The 18,821-nt window shown below is 39.0% G+C and overlaps 1 protein-coding gene across 1 annotated transcript in view; it reads right to left on the bottom strand.

The window, feature by feature from the left end:
• Positions 1-3,448: 3,448 nt before the first annotated feature.
• CFAP43 (cilia and flagella associated protein 43) overlaps positions 3,449-18,821 on the bottom strand; it is an 89,037-nt gene continuing 73,664 nt past the window's right edge. The window contains exons 29-38 of the mRNA XM_036336067.1: positions 17,504-17,611; positions 15,470-15,556; positions 14,589-14,677; positions 12,577-12,790; positions 11,130-11,242; positions 8,816-8,975; positions 7,888-8,052; positions 4,919-4,999; positions 4,145-4,298; positions 3,449-3,955 (exon numbers count right to left, since the gene is read on the bottom strand). Coding sequence (XP_036191960.1) covers positions 3,789-3,955; positions 4,145-4,298; positions 4,919-4,999; positions 7,888-8,052; positions 8,816-8,975; positions 11,130-11,242; positions 12,577-12,790; positions 14,589-14,677; positions 15,470-15,556; positions 17,504-17,611 — 1,338 coding nt within the window. The 3' untranslated portion in view covers positions 3,449-3,788. The remainder of the gene's footprint in view (positions 3,956-4,144; positions 4,299-4,918; positions 5,000-7,887; positions 8,053-8,815; positions 8,976-11,129; positions 11,243-12,576; positions 12,791-14,588; positions 14,678-15,469; positions 15,557-17,503; positions 17,612-18,821) is intronic.

The raw sequence follows: 18,821 nt of genomic DNA, 5'->3' as shown, positions 1-18,821 counted from the left end.
CTGTGCTCTTGCATCCATTCTAATTGTTAGTGCCCATGACAGTAAGCTCAGTCACCTCCCTCCTACCTATTTCCTCCCCCAATATATAAATTCCTCCCTTCTTGAAATTGCCATTGTCATTGGCTTCTGAACCAAGAGGACAGGCCTAGGCCTCACATGTGCCTCCCCTGGCCCTGGGGAGCTGTGTTCTTTTGTGCCAACCAGCCTCCATCAACTGCTGATCAGCCAGAGGGCCTAAATGTGGCAGGAGAAGCGGTTTAGCTGCTGATGGTGCTGGCATTTGACTGCAGTTGCACTGCTAACTTATCGCATTCCCTGGAGTCACTCTTACATGTTCACTTGGGAGATCTACAGCATCAGTGGAAGTCTGCTTCTAGGAGAGTTGGAGAGAGTAGGCAGCACAGTAATGGGCATTTCCGAGGCACTGGCTGGAGGCTGAGGGCTCCAGCAGCATAGTGGGTTCTCTAGTAACAGGAGGTTATGGAATATGGATCAGGCTTATGGGAGAGTTTGGGGCATAGGGATGCCCATGAGGTGGTCTCTTTTTACAAAATCTTTTCTGTTGAATTTCACCTCCATTTGATGGTATACATTACTGGCATACCTCAGAAGTATTATAAACGGCTCATTTCCAGACCACCGCAATAAAGTGAGTCATGAAGTTTTTGGTTTCCCAGTGCAACTTGGCTAACTGGTACAAAAGGTCTAATTTTTGGCCCATCTCAGCTTTCAATATGTCTTCCTTACTAAGCTTATTCATTTCTAGCTTTATTAGGGTTATTAGTTGGCCTAATTTAAATGTTGTGTCTCAGGGAGTAGGGAGGCCCAAGGAAAGGAACAGCCAGTCAGTGGAGCAGTTAGAACACACACATTTACCCATTAAATTCACCATCTTATATGGGCATGGTTTGTGGTGCCCCAAAATAATTACAATAGTAATATCAAAGTTCACTGATCACAGATCATAATACACTAGAGGCCCAGTGCATGAAAATTCATGCACTGGAGGGGGGGTCCCCTCAGCCCGGCCTGCCCCCTCTCACAGTCTGGGAGCCCTCAGGGGCAGGAGGTGACGCCACCATCACACCTCTGCTGCTGCCACTGCCGGCAGCGCAAGCCTTGGCTGGCCCTGGTTACCTGAGCCTCAGGTGGCCCTGGGCAGCTGGGCAGCTGCCATCCGAGGCTTGCCTGTGCCTCGGGCCGGCCCTGGGGGACTGGGGAACTCTGGAGGCAGGAGCACCTGCTGCCCCAGCGGTCCTGAGGGGACTGGGCGCCGCCATCTTTAAAGGTGTGGCAGTCAATTAGCATATTCCCTCCTTATTGGCTGTGGGTGCTGCCATCTTTTGAGGGTGTGACAGTCAATTAGCATATTCCCTCTTTATTAGATAGGATAATAATGAAAAAAATTTAAAATGTGATACAGAGACATGAAGTGAGCAAATGCTGTTGGAAACATGGCACCAACAGATTTGCTTGAAGCAGTGTTGCCATAAACCTTCATTTTGTTAATACTCACCCGAGGATATTTTTTCCATTGATTTTTAGACAGCGGAAGGGAGTGGGAGAGATAGAGAAGAGAGAAACATTGACATGAGAGAGACACATCAATTGGTTGCCTCCGGCACATGCCTCAACCAGGGCGGGACCAGGGATGGAGCTTGCAACTGTGCCCTTGACTGGAATCAAACCCAGAACCCTTCATTCCCCGGGCTGATGCTCTATCCACTGAGCTAAACCAGCAAGGGCCTGAATAACATTTTTATTCGGAAAAATGAAAGCTAACAGCACTTGTTTTGTGTCAGTTTAAAAAGTATGTTAACTCATTCGACATCCCAATTTTTAAGATAAGGAAATTTAAGATCAAGTAGTTATTTAAAAACCAGTTATTTAAAATTAGTGCCTGAGCCAGGATCTATAACCAGGCAACTCAGTACCAGAGCCCTATTCTTAAGTGCTATGCTTAAAGCCATGCTATGTTTGACCCAGTTCATTACACTGCTTTTAAATAATATAGATAATATTTTAAAGGGCTATAAAATATGAATATAATTGCTTAGTTCAGCAGAAGCTGAGAAGAATCAGTACCATGGACAGTATCAAAAGTAGGTTGGGGTGCATGACCCACGTGCCCTTCCACAAACAATCCTCCAAACCGGAGGATACCTCCTGTTGAAAAGTCCCGCTATTAGGCTATAGTCTGGTGCGGGGGGGGGGGGGGGGGGGGGGGGGGGGGGGGGGGAGGAGGGAGCAAGAGGTTCCTGTTAACCTCCACTCTATACATGTTTCAAAGCTGTGGCATTCAAGCAAAAAGCATTGCCAGTCACCCAGGACGGCTACTAAGAAACAGAAATCACACAGACTGGTTTGTTAGGAGCTTGGAATTCACAGAGCATTATCCAGTGAAATTTATGGCATTGACTATTAGCAAATAGAGCCTGCAGGCAGTTAATTTAGTTGACATGGAATTTGTATCACCAGTCGGGGGAGGGGGAAGACTAGTATATTCATGGTTGATTCCAACTGACAGGACAGAGAACTGTCAATCCTATTTTATGTACAAGGTATTTGTATTCTTCACACACTTATCCACACTTGGATCCATGTTCCCATGCCCCACCCCCAGAACCCCCTCGTCAGATAATTTTGAAGGACTTTATATATAGAAAATGTTACCAATGGCACTTCCCTGCTGAATCAGAAAAAACTGACTACTTCAGGAGTAATTCTATTACTAAGGAGGGAAGTCATCAAAAATGTTGGTCATATTATTTCTCTTACCATTCCCATCTAATATTGATCAGTGTATGGGTGATCAATTATGGTATTATCCTGGCAATTTCTAAATGAATGTTTAAATCTCCTAAATATTTTTTTCTAAATAGGTTTTATAGTAGCTCTCTTGCTTTACCTACACCAGTGTACATTGGACATGGCAGATTAAAATTCACAATTCACAAATTGCAGAACAATGAGACATTGACATCGCTTGAAGATTGTGGTCAGTGTTTCATATGGTAGCATCTTGGAATGTAGCAGTCCACGGGCTATGGAACAGCAAAGCAGTTTCTGACCAGTTAATCTCATTATTTCATTCTCATCTGCATGAACATAGCAATAAACTTTTCATGAAAATAAAAAAACATTTTTTTTTCTGTTTGCTAAACAATTGGGTAGGACACAAACTTGAATTCTGTTACAATGAACATAACATGCAGAAGATTATGTTATGTACAAAAAATGTCAAAATTTATGAATGATTTAGGGCTTGATAAAAGTAAATAGTTTACCATGTTCTCATTTCAAGAAGAAGGAATAATCTTAAATGTTCTGGCAATATTTTTTCTGACTATAGAATAAATGCTTATTGAGGAAAACTTACAAAATATAGGAAAGTATAAAAATCATCCATAATTTCATCATAACATCAGGTAATTTATAAAATTAGAAATGTCACTTGTGGCTAAAAATAATTTCCTGTTGTCTTTAAGACGTTCTATATGATCACTGTGAAAGTAATTTTTTGATAAAACTAAGTAAAATACCTCTTGAATACTGAGTAAAAATCTTGCTCATTCTTGAAAACAATAACTCATATTTTATACATTTATTTATGCATGACAAACATTTTTATAATTATTAAGGCTAAAATTAAATAATTTGCTACCAAACTATGCAACTGAGAAGAGGCTCTACTTAAATTTCCTGATATGAAAGAACAAAAAATCATTTTAATCAAATTAAATTATTTTAAAATGATTGATTTGGTCTTGTGTTTCCCACCAGTGTTTTTACATTGGAATAAGAGCAGGATATGTTTTCATCCTTAGTCTTTCAACTTCAGCTTGCAGTACTAAAATCTGTTCAGCTTGTTCTTTTGAAATATTTGTTAACTTTTGTTGTTCCATCATGTTTTCATATTGTACTTTGGCAATTTTTTCAAAAGTCAGTTGAGACCCTATCCCAAAAATGAAGAAGAAAAAAATTAGTTGTATTATTTTATATACTTTCAAATATAATAATAGCATACAGAATCAATTAAAAACATAGAAGAAATGCTGGTAACTTTATAACAACTGTACAGATTTCAGATATACTGGTTACTTTTAAAGAAACCAATATTGAGTAAAGAAATAAAAAAGCTTACCCATGGCATTAGAGATGTCTTTCCTCTCTGAGACAGCCACCAATTCTTCTTGCAAATTGCAGCTTAGACTGTAATTTGTTACATCTTTTTGATTGCTGAACTTTCCCAGTTTTTTCAGTAGTTTTCTACAGTTTTCCACATTCTTTTTGTGGGTCTGAAATTTTTGTTCCCATGAAGATCCACAAAAATAATTTTGAAAAAATGTATTTTATAAAGACATTATTCTTAAAATTTATTATCATCATTAAGATATCATCTGATCACCATATATTGAGTGCCTACCATAATGCCTGCACATAGTAGGTACTTAAATTATTTGTTGAAAGAAGGAATTGTACACTACCACATTTTAGAAATAGATTTAGAGATAAGATTAAAACACATAGACTTGAGATTACTTTGTTTTCATTTTCTGTGTGCTACACAATCAAAACAACATTTGAGAAGCAGTTATTTTAAAAAAGCCTTTACAATGCCAAGAAAAGTCTATCAACATTTCTATTACACAAATCATAACCTGATGTGAAATAGGAAATTCATGTACACTCAGATATGTCCCAAGGGGTTAATTCTAATATTAAAAGAAGTGCTTCGTCTACCAGACTTGTTATGGTTGCAAAGACACTATTCAGGGATCTCTAATAACATCCTGAATATCAGTAAAGGACCTCAATTTTGTTAGGTTCTGTTTGAATTCATAATTTGGAACACTATTACTTTGTTCAAATGATCACAACTATTGGCATTATAATGATTAATATCTTTGAGAGTTACCTTATCTATAACAGCAATGGTTTGCTCCATTATTCCAATCTGAATGGCAACCAAAGTCTCATAGTTTGGTTCACTTAGGTACTTTGAGAGAAGAAAAAAAACTCACAATAAATGTAAGAACATTTTTCTCTATTTTTTTCAATAGATAACTTCATGAAGATGATCTTAGTTTTCAAAGTTATTATTTTCACAAACACTATACGTCTAAGTCAAGTCATTTGACTTGTGTGCTATAATATTTACTTGTATTTAGCCACTAAAATGGTTACCTATATGCTAATGATTACAAATGCCTTGAGTTTTTTTCTCATTCATTTGTTCATTCATTCAAGTCACTAAATATTTATTATCTCATTTGAGTCCCACATTAACAGTGTTCTCATTAAAAACACTGAGGGAAATACAAAGATAAGTAACATGATCTACCATCAAGAAAGAGAGAACATGTAGAATTGATTAGTTGCCAAGAAATATATAAAATGACTGCAAACTCAAAGACTGAGTTGGGATGTGGTTTCTCTGGACTTGGGGAAATCAAAAGGCTTTATGGAAGAAGTTGCACATAAGCAAGACTTTGAAAAATAGACTTGGAATGTGAAAATAATGAGGAAAGATATTGTAGAGAGAAGAACTGGTAATAAGCAAAGGCACAGAGATTGAATCCTAGATAACAATAATCAGTTTGGTTTGAGAATACTGATGTATGATAGGATCTTGGAATGCATTGGAAAAGTAAGGTTGAATGATACCGAACACCCATCAAAGGATTTCATAATTCATTTGCCAGGTAAGAAGTGGCAGTTGAAATATGTTTGAGCAGAGTAGTAATGTTATTAAAGCTGAATATGAATATCAACCTGACAGTAGTATATGGTATAGATTAGATAAGAGAAAGAGCCAAGATAAGAGACCAGTTAGAAGATTATAGAACTAGAGGCCCAATACACAAAAATTTGTGCACTTGGGGGGGAGGGAAGGAGGTGGTCCCTCAGCCTGGCCTATGCCCTCTTGCAGTCTGGGACCCCTCAGAAGATGTCCACCTGCTGGCTTAGGCCCGCTCCCTGGGGGATTGGGCCCAAACTGGCAGTCAGACATCCCTCTGGCAGCCTGGCAGCCCTTGGGGGATGTCCACTTACCAGCAGGGAGCAGACCTAAGCTGCAGTCGGACATCCTTAGTGCTGCTGAGGAGGCGGGAGAGGCTTCCGCCACCACCGCTGTGCTGGCAGCCATCAGCCTGGCTTGTGGCTGAGCAGAGATCCCCCTGTGGGAGTGCACTGGCCACCAGGGGACAGCTCCTACATTGAGCATCTGCCCCTTGGTGGTCAGTGTGTATCATAGTGACCAGTCATTCCCAGTCGTTCTGCTGTTAGGGTCAATTTGCATATTACCCTTTTATTATATAGGATAGAGGCCTGGTGCACGGGTGGGGGCCAGCTGGTTTGCCCTGAAGCGTGTCCCAGATCAGGGTGGGGGTCCCGTTGGGGTGCCTGGCCAGCCTGGGTGAGGGGCTGATGGTTGTTTGTAGCTGGTCACACCCCCTGCAGGGTGGGGGTCCCCACTGGGGTGCCTGGCCAGTCTGGGTGAGGGGCTGAGGGCCGTTTTCAGGCTGGCCAAGCCCCCAGCGACAGAAACTCCCAGCCTCTCCTTTTTTTCTTTTTTTTTTATTCTGGGATTTATTTACCTTCTATAATTGAAACTTTGTTGCCTTTTGCGGAGGCTACAGCCAGATGCAGGAAGCTTGGCTTCCTCAATCACTAGAGCAACGAAGTCTCCTGCTCGCTCCAGCTCCGTGGCCACAGCCAGCTGAAAGCAGGTATCTGGGATTTATTTAGCTTCTATAATTGAAACTTTGTTGCCTTTTTCAGAAGCTACAGCCGGCCGCAGGAAGCTTGGCTTCCTCCATCACTGGAGCAACCAAGCCTCCTGCTCGCTCCAGCTCTGTGGCTGCCAGCCACCATCTTGGTTGGGTTAATTTGCATATAGTCGCTCTGATTGGCTGGTGGGCATGGATTAAGGCGTAGCGAAGGTATGGTCAATTTGCATGTTTGTCTTTTATTAGTGTAGAGGCCCAGGGCGCAAAGTCACATGAGACCCCAGACCTGCCGCGCCATGAGACAAGACCTGCCGCGCTGAGACCCATCAATGCACCTCCTGGTGACCGGTCATTTGGTCGTTACGGCGTTATGGTCTCCGGCCTTTTATAATATAGATTGTCTAAATCATTGAAAAGGAAGTTGTGAGCTAGGGTAAAGGCAGTGGGGATAGAGAATGAAGGAATACATAAATAAACTAGGCAAGACATGGAAGGAAAGGCAAAGCAAAGAGGGTAATCAAAGATGACTACAACTTTAAGCCTGAGTGAGTGACTGAAAAAACACTACAGAAGCAATTTAAGAAGAGATGCTATTGGGAGGTATGAAATATAGAAATAGAGCTTGAGGGAGGTCAGGGCCAGAGAGCTTGGATTGGAGTTGAACTGGAAACCAGAGAACTTGAATTAGTCTCTTAAAAGTAATCAATTAAGTTAGAACACAAGCAGAGCTAAGGGCAGAGTCTTAAAAAATAGGTATATTCAAGAGTTAGAAGCAAAAGAGAAATCAGTAAAAGGGGCAAAGTGGTTTGTCATGTTGGAAGCAAAAAAGGAGAAAATGGGGATGATAAAAGCTACAGGAATGGGCAATCAAGAGAATCAAATGCTATAGAAAGTTGAAGGATGTTGATGACTGGGAAAGTGACCACTGGATTTGACAAGTAGGAAATCCTCGGTGAACTGCAAGATAGAGCTATACAACAGAATGGATCACAAAGAACCCAAGGCAGTAAATATAAATTACTAGAAAGAAAAGACAGATTTTGTAGACAAACTATGAAATACTTCTGGCTTCGAATATGCTTGATATCACTGAGGCTTCTAATTAAGTACTAGTTGAATGAAATTAAAATTATATAGTGGGGCAGGGAGAACTTACCTTCTGACGTTCTTTTGAAAAAAACAGCATCTGAATATCCCAAGCCCTCTGATTTAGATCTTCCATTTCCATCTCCATTTTCTTATGTTCCCACTCAATCTGAAATATTCCTTTGTGGATATCTTTACTTTCCATCATGCTAGCAACTTTCTTATGCCCTTGAGTCTTAAAAAAAAAAGGTATGTTCTGATGTTCATATAATATGATTTTGCATAAAGAATAGAGAATATTTGAAGCAGTATTCTATAATTGGAAAACATGGATCACAGAAATAATTGTGTCTGTTTAAAAATATAGCAAATACTAAAAAATTACTTCTTGGGAAAAATCTGACGACTATAAAGCATGGTTATTAAACAGAGGGAATTATAGGATAAATTTGAATGGTATAGCCAATTTATATGTCAATGCTTAGACAGACCAATCACCAATCCTCCAATCTGTATGCATTTGTAGCCTGGCTCTCTGCCCTGCTTCCTGATGCAATAAACTGTTAAAAATAAAGATTAAGAGAAAGTCTCAAAGGCAGACGCATTACATTGAGCAGAACAAAGATTTTTTAAAAAAATGTAGTATGTATCATGTCAAAAACTCTGTAAGCTAGAGAAAATAAACACAGTTGTCATAAAAATGGAGGAATAAGAAATATTTAATACAGTAGGTAATATGTTGTTGTTTTCTCTTTTTTAAAAAAATATATTTTATTAATATTTTACAGAGAGGAAGGGAGGGAGAGAGTTAGAAACATCGATGAGAGAGAAACATCGATCAGCTGCCTCCTGCACACCTCCCACTGGGGATGTGCCCGCAACCAAGGTACATGCCCTTGACCGGAATCGAACCTGGGACCTTTCAGTCTGCAGGCCGACACTCTATCCACTGAGCCAAACCAGTTTCAGCTGTTTTCTCTTTAAAAAATAATAATTACCCTAATCACGGCATTCAGGTCTTCAATTATGGTCTTGTTGATGAGAATGGCATCAGGATACTCCAGCAATAACTGGAAATTCTCCAGTTCTACTTGTCCTTGTTTAAGGAGAATTTGGATGGTCAAATTCAACTGGAATTTCACTTTCTCTTCCTGTAATCTAAGTTTAAAAAGATTTCAAAGTAAGTAGTTATAATGGATTTATATTTCAAATTTCACCTATTATCGGGCAATATCCAAATTTAAATGTCCTTCAGCTGAAGGAAAACATGCTGGAAATTAATGTGGAAAATATGTTCCCAATAATGAGCTTTCCCAGAGGTCTCCAGGATACCTCTTCTTATTGATATAAACCACTCTTGGGAGGCTCAAAAAATGGTAGGGACAGAAATATATTCATAAAGTTTCAGTTTATGATTATAAAACATTAATATAATTGTGATCATAAGTTGACAAAAATAGAGATGCTACCAAATAATAAATCTATTGATGTTTTGATTATGTATTGACTTCTGATGATATATTAAGAATGTTTAATTTATCTGCTACTTATCAAATCTATTTCTAGGTAACTCATATTTCTCTTTATAACCTAGATCTTAAAATGACATGTCAATATGGCTGTAAATATAGCCAAAAGTAAAGTAGCCCCATCACTCAGCAAAATACAACAAGTTCCCCTAAAGAAAAAGATATTAGCTGGTTAGGTGACTAGATGGAAAATTCTTAAATAACTAATTAATTTTCCACACAGTTGTTTGTGTGGCTTGAGCCCAAAATTACTGATCAGCAAAAACAAATTCTTTGTGTTTTTTTGTAGAAGGAGATGAAAAAATACTAAATTTTTTCCAAAAGTTACCTATCCTGTATAATAAAAGGGTAATATGCAAATTGACCCAATGGGCGGAACAACCAGGAGTGACCGGTTGCTATGACATGCACTGACCACCAGGGGGAAGATGCTCAATGCAGGAGCTGCCCCCTGGTGGTCAGTGTGCTCCCACAGGAGGAGCTCTGCTCAGCCACAAGCTGGGCTGAGGGCTGTGAGCACAGCGGTGGCGGTGGAGTCTCTCCTGCCTCCTCAGCTGCCGGGAGCCGGTCCATGCTTGCTGTTTCAAGGGACCTGGCATATATGGCATACTGTTCTTAATATGTTTGCTCACCTTCTTGGCACTATGTGTTTTAACTGAGGTCTCTGAGAAAGGTTGTTTCCCCAGGTAGGGATTTTCCCCTGAAGTTAGGGAGGGAATAAAACCTCTTAACTAAGTGCCAGGTGGGTAATTAATCACTTTAACTACGAACAATCATGCTTAAGCTACATAATCTTTACTCCCTGGAATGGAGATAAGAAACGCCCTAACCTTTGAAATAGAGATTGATAGGATTGGAATCAACTGGTATAAATACAGATGTAAGAAGACAGAACGAGAAGACAGAACCAGGAGGCACAGAACCTACACAGAACGTTCTCTAGAGACAGAAGAACTTCGCTGGAGAGAACATGGCAAAAGATCCTGGACTAAACCTGACTACAGAAATTGGCAAGAGAACCTGACTAGAACCTGGTGACTGAACCTGGCTGGAGAACCTGGACAGAGCCTGGCTGGAGAACTTAGTGAGGGAACATGGCTACAGAACCTGGCTGGAGAACCTGGAGAACCTAGCAAGAGAACATGCACACAGACCCTGGCAGGAGATCCAAAGCAGAACTTCGCTGGAGATCCAGACCAGAACTTGGCTGGAGATCCTGGCTAGAGATCCTGGCTAGGCTGCTGATCAACTGAACACCGTCTCCGTGTCATTCCTTCTTCGCCGACTCCGTCCACACCTTTGGGGACCCCTGGACCCGCTGGGGTTGGACCCCAGCACTCAGCAGCTCTAAGCCTGTCAGTTGGACATCCCCTGAGGGCTCCCGGGCTGCCAGAGGGATGTCTGACTGCCAACTTAGGCTCGATCTCCCCGGAGTGGGCCTAAGCTGGCATGTGGACATCCGCCGAGGGGTCCCAAACTGTGAGAGGGTGCAGGCCAGGCTGAGGGACACCCTCCCCCCACCCCCCAATGCACGAATTTTTGTGTACCGGGCCTCTAGTTTGTTATAATAATAATGGAACATGTAGGCAACTTCCATTCTGAAGTAAGGTGTTATGTAACAAAATGCACTTTTTCAAAGAGAAATTCTGAAGCTCAAGGAGATATATAAGTCTCTGCCAGCTGTAAGCCAGTGAGTAGGCATTCTTCCCCCAGGATAACAGAAGCTAATTTAGCCCTAGGTTAGACTTTGAATAAATGAACATGAATGAAAGGTTGGATTTACAGAATGAGTTCATGGGACACTTTTTCAATTTCCTCTTGCACCTTCTCATCCTCATCAACTCTCTTCCGGAGGAAAGCCATCATTTCCACTAAACCAGCTGCTTTCTGCTTTACCTGAAGAAACCAAGCCACAAACATCTCAGAACATATGGAGCTTTAGAAATAAAAGCAAACAAAAATTTAAAGAATTTTAGAAAACATACATCTGTTAACTTTGTTACAAAACCTTAACAAATCCATCTTTCTAAGAGATTAATAAAAATTTAAATCCCTGCCATAAATAATACAAGATTTCTAGAACTTATATGGTATATCCCATGAATAATTTGAAAATATTACTCTTGCTGAAAATCAAATACGCAAGCAATAAAATGTTTCTATATCTTATTTTAACATTTGTTCTCATCACCTTAGGTAAAATGATAAAATCATAGATACTTTATAAAAATAGGCCAATCTGTGGCACTGAATTTATGGAATTTGGGGGAGGGGAGGAAGGAGGTGGTCAAGAAGCAACAAGAGGAAGGATTCTCTTTCCAATTAAACACATTCTCAACTTTTTACTCTTTGCTAAATTTTATATTTTATTGACTTCAGAGAGGAAGGGAGAGGGAGAGAGAGAAACATCAATGATGAGAGATCATCATTGATAGGCTGCCTCCTGCATGCTCCAAACTGGGGATCGAGCCCGCAACACAGGCATATGCCCTGACTGGGAATGGAACCGTGACCTCCTGGTTAATATCAGAGCTCAATCACTGAGCCACACTGGCTGGGTTACATTTAAAAAAATATTCTAGCAAAACTATAAAGTTGTTTCTGGTGAAATATAATTCTAATCTTTGCAAAAAAGAGGTAAGGACTACTCAAGATCAAGGCAGAGAGGAGAAGGGAAGTTATGTCTATAACTGTGGTATCCAAGAGAGATATAATATGAGCCATAAATGCAAGCCACATATGTAATTTTAAATTTTGTAGTAGCCACATTATAAAAAGTGCAATTAAACAGGTAAAAATTAATTTTACTAATATATTTTATTTAACACAATATATCCAAAATATTAACATTTCAACCTATAATAAATATAAAAATATTGAGACATTTACCATTATTTTTTTCATTATTTTAAGTTTTCTAAATCTGTGTGTATTTTCTACGTACAGCATGTCTCAATTAGGACTAGCCATATTTATTTCAGGTAAACAATAACTACATGGAGTGAGTGACCACCATTTTGGACAGTGTGGGTCTACACAGGTGTAGGCCTATACTTAGCCCTCAGTAACACTATGGTGAATATTTTATTTCATTATTATTCTTATTAATATTACTACTACTACCCTAGCAAGAAAACCTAAACAATTAGATTTTCTGGGAGTACTGACCACCATAAACTATGTATCTTATATTAGTGCACTAAATGAAAGGAAATTGAAAAGTTATATACTTTTTGTTCATTTTCCACTTTCATTCGTCTGGTCACACAGAAATGATTCCAGACCGAGGGGTCCAAGCCTTCTGGCATGTTATTAGTATTGTCCAAGTCATCCATGGCTTTCATTAACTGAGCAAAGGCATCTTTATTCAATTTCCCAGATCCTGGTCGTTCTCCAAAAGGCACAAGACTGGCCATCTCTGAGTGTGTTTTCGGTTTGTGAATCCTGGTATTATCAATAAAAGCCCATCAACCTTCCACATTCTCACACATCCAAAAAAAACCAAAACAATGTTAAATAATATGATCCTTAGCATAGGTACGACATTGCATGACACTTGCCTTTGACACTTGTAGTCAGATTATTCCAAAGAGAAAAGCACCCTCTTTGATCTGTTTCCATATTCTCTGGATCCCAGACATGACCTTGGCTAAACTATAGATGCTCCCTAACTGTTGTCAGCACTGGCAAATTACCTGGATTACAAAAGGTCTCCCTTCCTTTTTTTTTTTTTTTTTAAATATGTTTTCTTGATTTTATTTATTTATTTTTTTAAAATATATTTTATTGATTTTTTACAGAGAGGAAGGGAGAGAGAGAGAGAGTCAGAAACAACGATGAGAGAGAAACATCGATTAGCTGCCTCCTGCACATCTCCTACTGGGGATGTGCCCGAAACCCATGTACATGCCCTTGACCGGAATCGAACCTGGGACCTTTCAGTCCGCAGGCCGACGCTCCATCCACTGAGCCAAACCGGTTTTGGCAGGTCTCCCTTCTTGAAGGCGAGATCAAGAGTGGCTGGGACAAGCAAAATCCACAGGAGTTAGTTATCAGTGAACCAACTTTGTAAGAAATGTTAAATGATCTTCTTTAAGCACTAAAGGAAAGTTCATAACCAGAAATATGAAAATATAAGAATTGAAAAAATACATCCTTCTTGGTATTTTAAGCTGGCAGGTGAAGGCCCAAGAGAAGAGTGGGTGTTCCCTTGTTCTGTGCCACATCCTCTGCAGGTATCCTTTTGCAGGTGAGTAGCTTAGACTATGTTCCGATATGTACACAACTCGAGAAGAGCCTCTTTCATCTACACTAAAAGATTAGTTTTGTTTCCCTGGGCTGTGGCTGGGAAGGGAGTTCACTATCAAATGCTTTACAATACACCATGATGTGAATATTGTTATTCTGTTTCTCTAGATGAGGAACAGAATACTTTCTTCACAAGGCTTATTATAACTCATTACTTGAAAAATAGGGAAATCAAGATATGAAGCATGTTCTAAATTGAGTTCTTCAGGTTGCATGTAACCCATCAAAGATGAGAGAATGAGTTTGTATCTCATACACAAATGAGCCTATATCTTTGTGACAAACTCCTGATTTCTAGATTACATTTGAAAATTATGGAAATATGAATTTATAAAAAATTGGAAATATGAAGGACTGTAATTCTAATGATACTCTCAGTATAAAAAATATTTTAAAACTCTTTTGATAATGGTTATATTCAAGAATTTGTACTGGCATTTTTTGAACTTTGTCTTAAACACAATCCCATGAGATGCTCTGAGAAAAAGTGATTTGTGGTAAAATAAGTTTGGAACACACTGCTTACTCCATTTTTTTGTATTTGGAGACCCAAAGGCCAAAAACAAGTTCTGAGAAGTTCTTGTAAAGAAAACTGTTTAACTTTTCTGTTTTTTTAACCCAAGGTTTCCCCCAAACTTATTTTGTCCTGGAAGCCTTTTACATGTAGTTCCAATTCATACCACAAGGGACTCTTTGCTTACCTAGGTAACTATTTTTACATAATGAAAAGAAATGATTATTCTTCATTACTAACCTTAAGATATAAGAATAATCTTTTAAAAAACTGAATTATATCAAGACACTTGAACATTTTCACATAAAAGATGTTAGGCTGAGTATTTCCATCTAATTGTGAGAAAAGCTGAAATCTGATAACATTCCTATTTATTTAGAGACTTTTCCTCAGATACATGATAGCAAAGGAGATACAGACCTTGGTCGCCGTTTAAAGAGTTTGTAGAGCATATCCACCTGATAACTGGGGATTTCAGAAAATTCCTTTTTAAAGCTGCGATCCATAACCTAAGCACAAACAGATCATTGCAGGATTGCAATTGTTTCAGAAACATTTCATTTGTTGCCCATAGAGGGTTATTATCACTTTGATTTTTAAAAGCCATGAAAACTTGGTTTATAAAGAAGGCTTGTTAGGGAGTGACCACTCACTGTATAAGGATTTCTCAAAGATTTTTAATAGGAAGCACATTAGTGAATTAAAAATATTATTTCATATAAGAGGTCTTAGAACTGAAGTTTTACAACATATTTACCCATAAAACATGCAAAATCTATTCCATTCCATTTCATTCCATTCCTATTCCATTCTTCTTCTTTTTTCTTTAATTGACTCATTGCCTCCCACATGTGCCCCGACTGGGGCCAGGCAGCGAACCCACTACCCTTCGGTCCTTGGGCCTACCATTAAAGAACACTAGAAAGGGCTACTCCATCCTTCTTTATTTACTTTTCTATTCCATTATTTTCCATTAAAAACTGCTGATCATAGTCTACCAAATTGATATCATAACCAGCTAATGGGGCCTGCAACCTGAAATTTGAAAAGCTCCAACGTCTAGATGATCTCTCTCATTTTTGTGCAAGAGAAAGCGTAAACAGAGATGTTTACACACATTTATTTTACACAGTGATTTTCAGAAATATACAAAGGTATAGAATGGAATTAACTCATAATTGAGAATTTTAGTAGGAGAAGAATCTATGAGGAAATTAAATTGTAATTCTTTTAATCTTCCCTTAAGTCCAGGCAGCAGCAACTCTACTGCATTGGTAAGTGGGTAAGACTATGGCTCTCACCTTGTCTTCTGCCAGTAAGTTGTCATAGTGCTCCTTGTACAAATCAAGGTCATCTTTAGCTTTCTGGATGGCCTCTACAGTCTGGCTCTATAATAACATTGGGAATAGCCAGTTGTAACTGAATATTTTTCAGAATAAACACAAATATTTGAGGCACTAAAAAGAACAAGGAATTTCTAGTACAAGATAAATGTGTCAGTGATGTATCCATTGCAGATAACATTTTTAAAAAATATATGTTTTTATTGATTTCAGAGAGAGGAAGGGAGAGGGAGAGAGAGATAGAAACATCAATGATAAGACAAAATAATTGATTGGCTGCCTCCTATTGGGGATCGAGCCTGCAACCCAGGCATGTGTCCTGACTGGGAATCTAACCTCGACCTCCTGGTTCATAGGTCAATGCTCAACCGCTGAGCCACACCAGTTGGGCTGCAGATAACATTTATAGAAAAACTAACCAACGGGAGACTTTAAAGAAACAAACATCTAATCACCTGTTTCTGAGTATGCCAGCTCTGTATGCGAGTGTGGAAGGGACTACAGAGCATGCTACCTTCTCGGCAGGGCAACGTGGATGATAAAATCTCACAGGCTCGGGAGTCTCCTGGAGCTGGGTTCTGAGAGACTGAATATATAAGAGGACAATGGCCAGATCAAATATAAAAATAGAACTCTTATTCCTAACCTCTACAGCAACTGGCCCCAAACTGTCAAGACTTGAAACATAACTTTCATCTTTTAAAATATTTGCCACCATCTCTAACTTAGGACCAACCAGAGAAAGCCAATATTCTCCCCAAACCAATCACATAGGTTGCTGAATTTCTAAATAACTTCCTCTCTCCCACCCCCCCACCCCGCTTCCTCATGCCAATAACATCAGAATAGAGGGCATCTGAAGCCCTCTCTTTTTTTCATTATAAAGTTTTCCCATCCCTCTGCCTGCCTTTGAATGTCTGCCAAACACAAATGATGATGGCTGGTTCCCTTACTATACCAAGCTCTGAATGAACAGTCTGCTTATTCTCATTTAGATGGTCTTCATTTATTTCCACAGTTCCAGTTTCTGCCATATTACATCCTAGTTGGCGACTTAGGCATGTTACCAGTCTCTCTGAGATGGTCTACACATCTGTGAGGAATGCCAGTACCCTGCAGGGTTGCTATGAGTAGGGTTGTATGTAGAAGGTGCTTTGCATATACTGCTTAACAGACTCTTAGCAAAGAATAAGTACATATGTCATATATGGTACTTTAAATCAACCATGCTCATAACTTAACTTTTATTAATATTACCAATAAAGGCTGACATACTTAGAAAATTATGTGACAAGCATTTTTCTTTCATTGTCTCTTTAATGAAACTCATCTATCCATGCTCCTATTTATTAGATAAGGTTTTACAGAATATGACAGCTTTTTATTCTATAAGCTAACCCACTGCTTACATTAGTAAAACTTAGGGTGCCAAATGGTCCAGAGAGAACAACATTCCCTAGTGAAGAGCTTGCAAATAGCTTAAAAGGCTACTAGTATATGTCTTGTCCAAGGCCCCATAGCCAGTCAGTGATTAAAATCAGGTGTTTTTTTTTTTAACCATGAAGCTATATGGCCTCATTTTATAAACCATACTAGAGGCCCGATGCACGAAATTCATGCAAGAATAGGCCTTCCTTCCCCTGGCTGCCGGCACTGGCTTCCCTCTGGCACCCGGGACTCAGGCTTCCCTTATAGCCCTTCCTTTGTCTGGAAGGTTGTCTGGAAGGACGTTCAGTCTAATTAGCATATTATGTTTTTATTATTATAGATGTCACATGAAAGATATATAGTTCTTTTGACTAAAAGATTGCAAATGAAGAATCATAACTTTCACCTCACCCTGGAGCAAAGTTCCAGACAGGGAGCCATGGAATGCACATAGCTGAGTAGGAATATGGAAGGAAGGAAGGGTCTAGGCATGTGTGCTCTTGTTAAAAAAGGAGCATGTCTTATCAAAAAATGCTGCACTCATGTATCAGATACTATACTTACTTTCTCCTCCTGCTTCTTTTTAAGATAGTTGTTTAGAAATGTTTCTCTGGTGCTTAATTCTTCATCCAACAGTAAAGAAAAGAGAAGGTTATTTATTTTCAATTCCTCCTGTGGGAATATTTAAAAAGGGGGAATGATCAATAGTCCTACTTAAGAAAGAATTTTTCATCTGTAATACTCTCAACAATAAAGATTTAAAAAATAATAATAATAAAGGATTATTCTACTTAGGGCCAAAGACTTGGCACTCATCAAGCAAGTTTATGACATATAAGAAAGATGAATCTTTTTTTAAGAAAATGGGGATATAAACTGTTACAATAACTACTCAGTTGTTTTATACTTTTCATCTTTTCATTGTAAGGTAAAACCTATATACAGAAAAAATGTAACAAACAAATGTGGAGTTTAATGAATTATTATAAAGGCAGACACCCTTGTAGTCACTGTCCAGTTCATGAAACAGAACTTTGCCACTACCCAAAGCCCTTCCATGTGTCCCATCATAGCCTCCACCCCAATCATAACCACTGTCCTGACTCAGAGTAATCACTTTCTTGTGTTTCCTTATAGTTTTATTACCCAAGTATCTTTGTCCAAGTACAATAGTATAACTTTTCCATTAAAAAAATATAATGTTTGTTAAGTTTCTTATACTCCACAGATTCCTTTCCATCCCTTTCTTTTCCTTACGTTTGTCTGCAGTTATCAACTAGTCTGCATTTTACTAGTTGTATATTTATGGTGAATTTATCAGGGTCCTTCATCCCATGTATTTCCTGAGAATTGGCAGCTGAATCAGAGGTCTGTTTGGTCCCTTTAGCAAGACTGTAGGAGATACTGTGTTCTTTGAAAAGCAGACGTATGTATAATATCAGGTTGTCTTTTCTTTTTGTGATGTTAGCAGCTATCAATGCTCAATGCCCAGGTCCATTAATCCATTGAGAGTTGCAAAATGGTAATACTCTATTTCTATTATACCCTTTTTTAACTTACTAATTGAAATCTATAATAATAAAAGGGTAATATGCTAATTAGACCAGACATCCTTCCAGACATTATTCTGGATGTCCTTCCTGATGAAGCCAGGGCTGGAGGGAGGAAGCCAGGTGCTGGCAGCCAGGGGAAGGAAGGCCTACTCTTTCATGTATTTTCGTGCATCAGGACTCTAGTTATTTTATAAAGAGAGGTTTCTCTTTATCTGCCTTTTGATTATCCTATATAATAAAAGGGTAATATGCAAATTGACCCTAACAGCAGAACAACTGGGAATGACTGGTCGTTATGACACACACTGACCACTAGGGGGCAGATGCTC

Source organism: Myotis myotis, unplaced genomic scaffold, assembly GCF_014108235.1.
Source record: "Myotis myotis isolate mMyoMyo1 unplaced genomic scaffold, mMyoMyo1.p scaffold_m19_p_15, whole genome shotgun sequence".
NCBI classification, from domain to species: domain Eukaryota; kingdom Metazoa; phylum Chordata; class Mammalia; order Chiroptera; family Vespertilionidae; genus Myotis; species Myotis myotis.
This window is presented reverse-complemented; position numbering and strand designations above follow the sequence as displayed.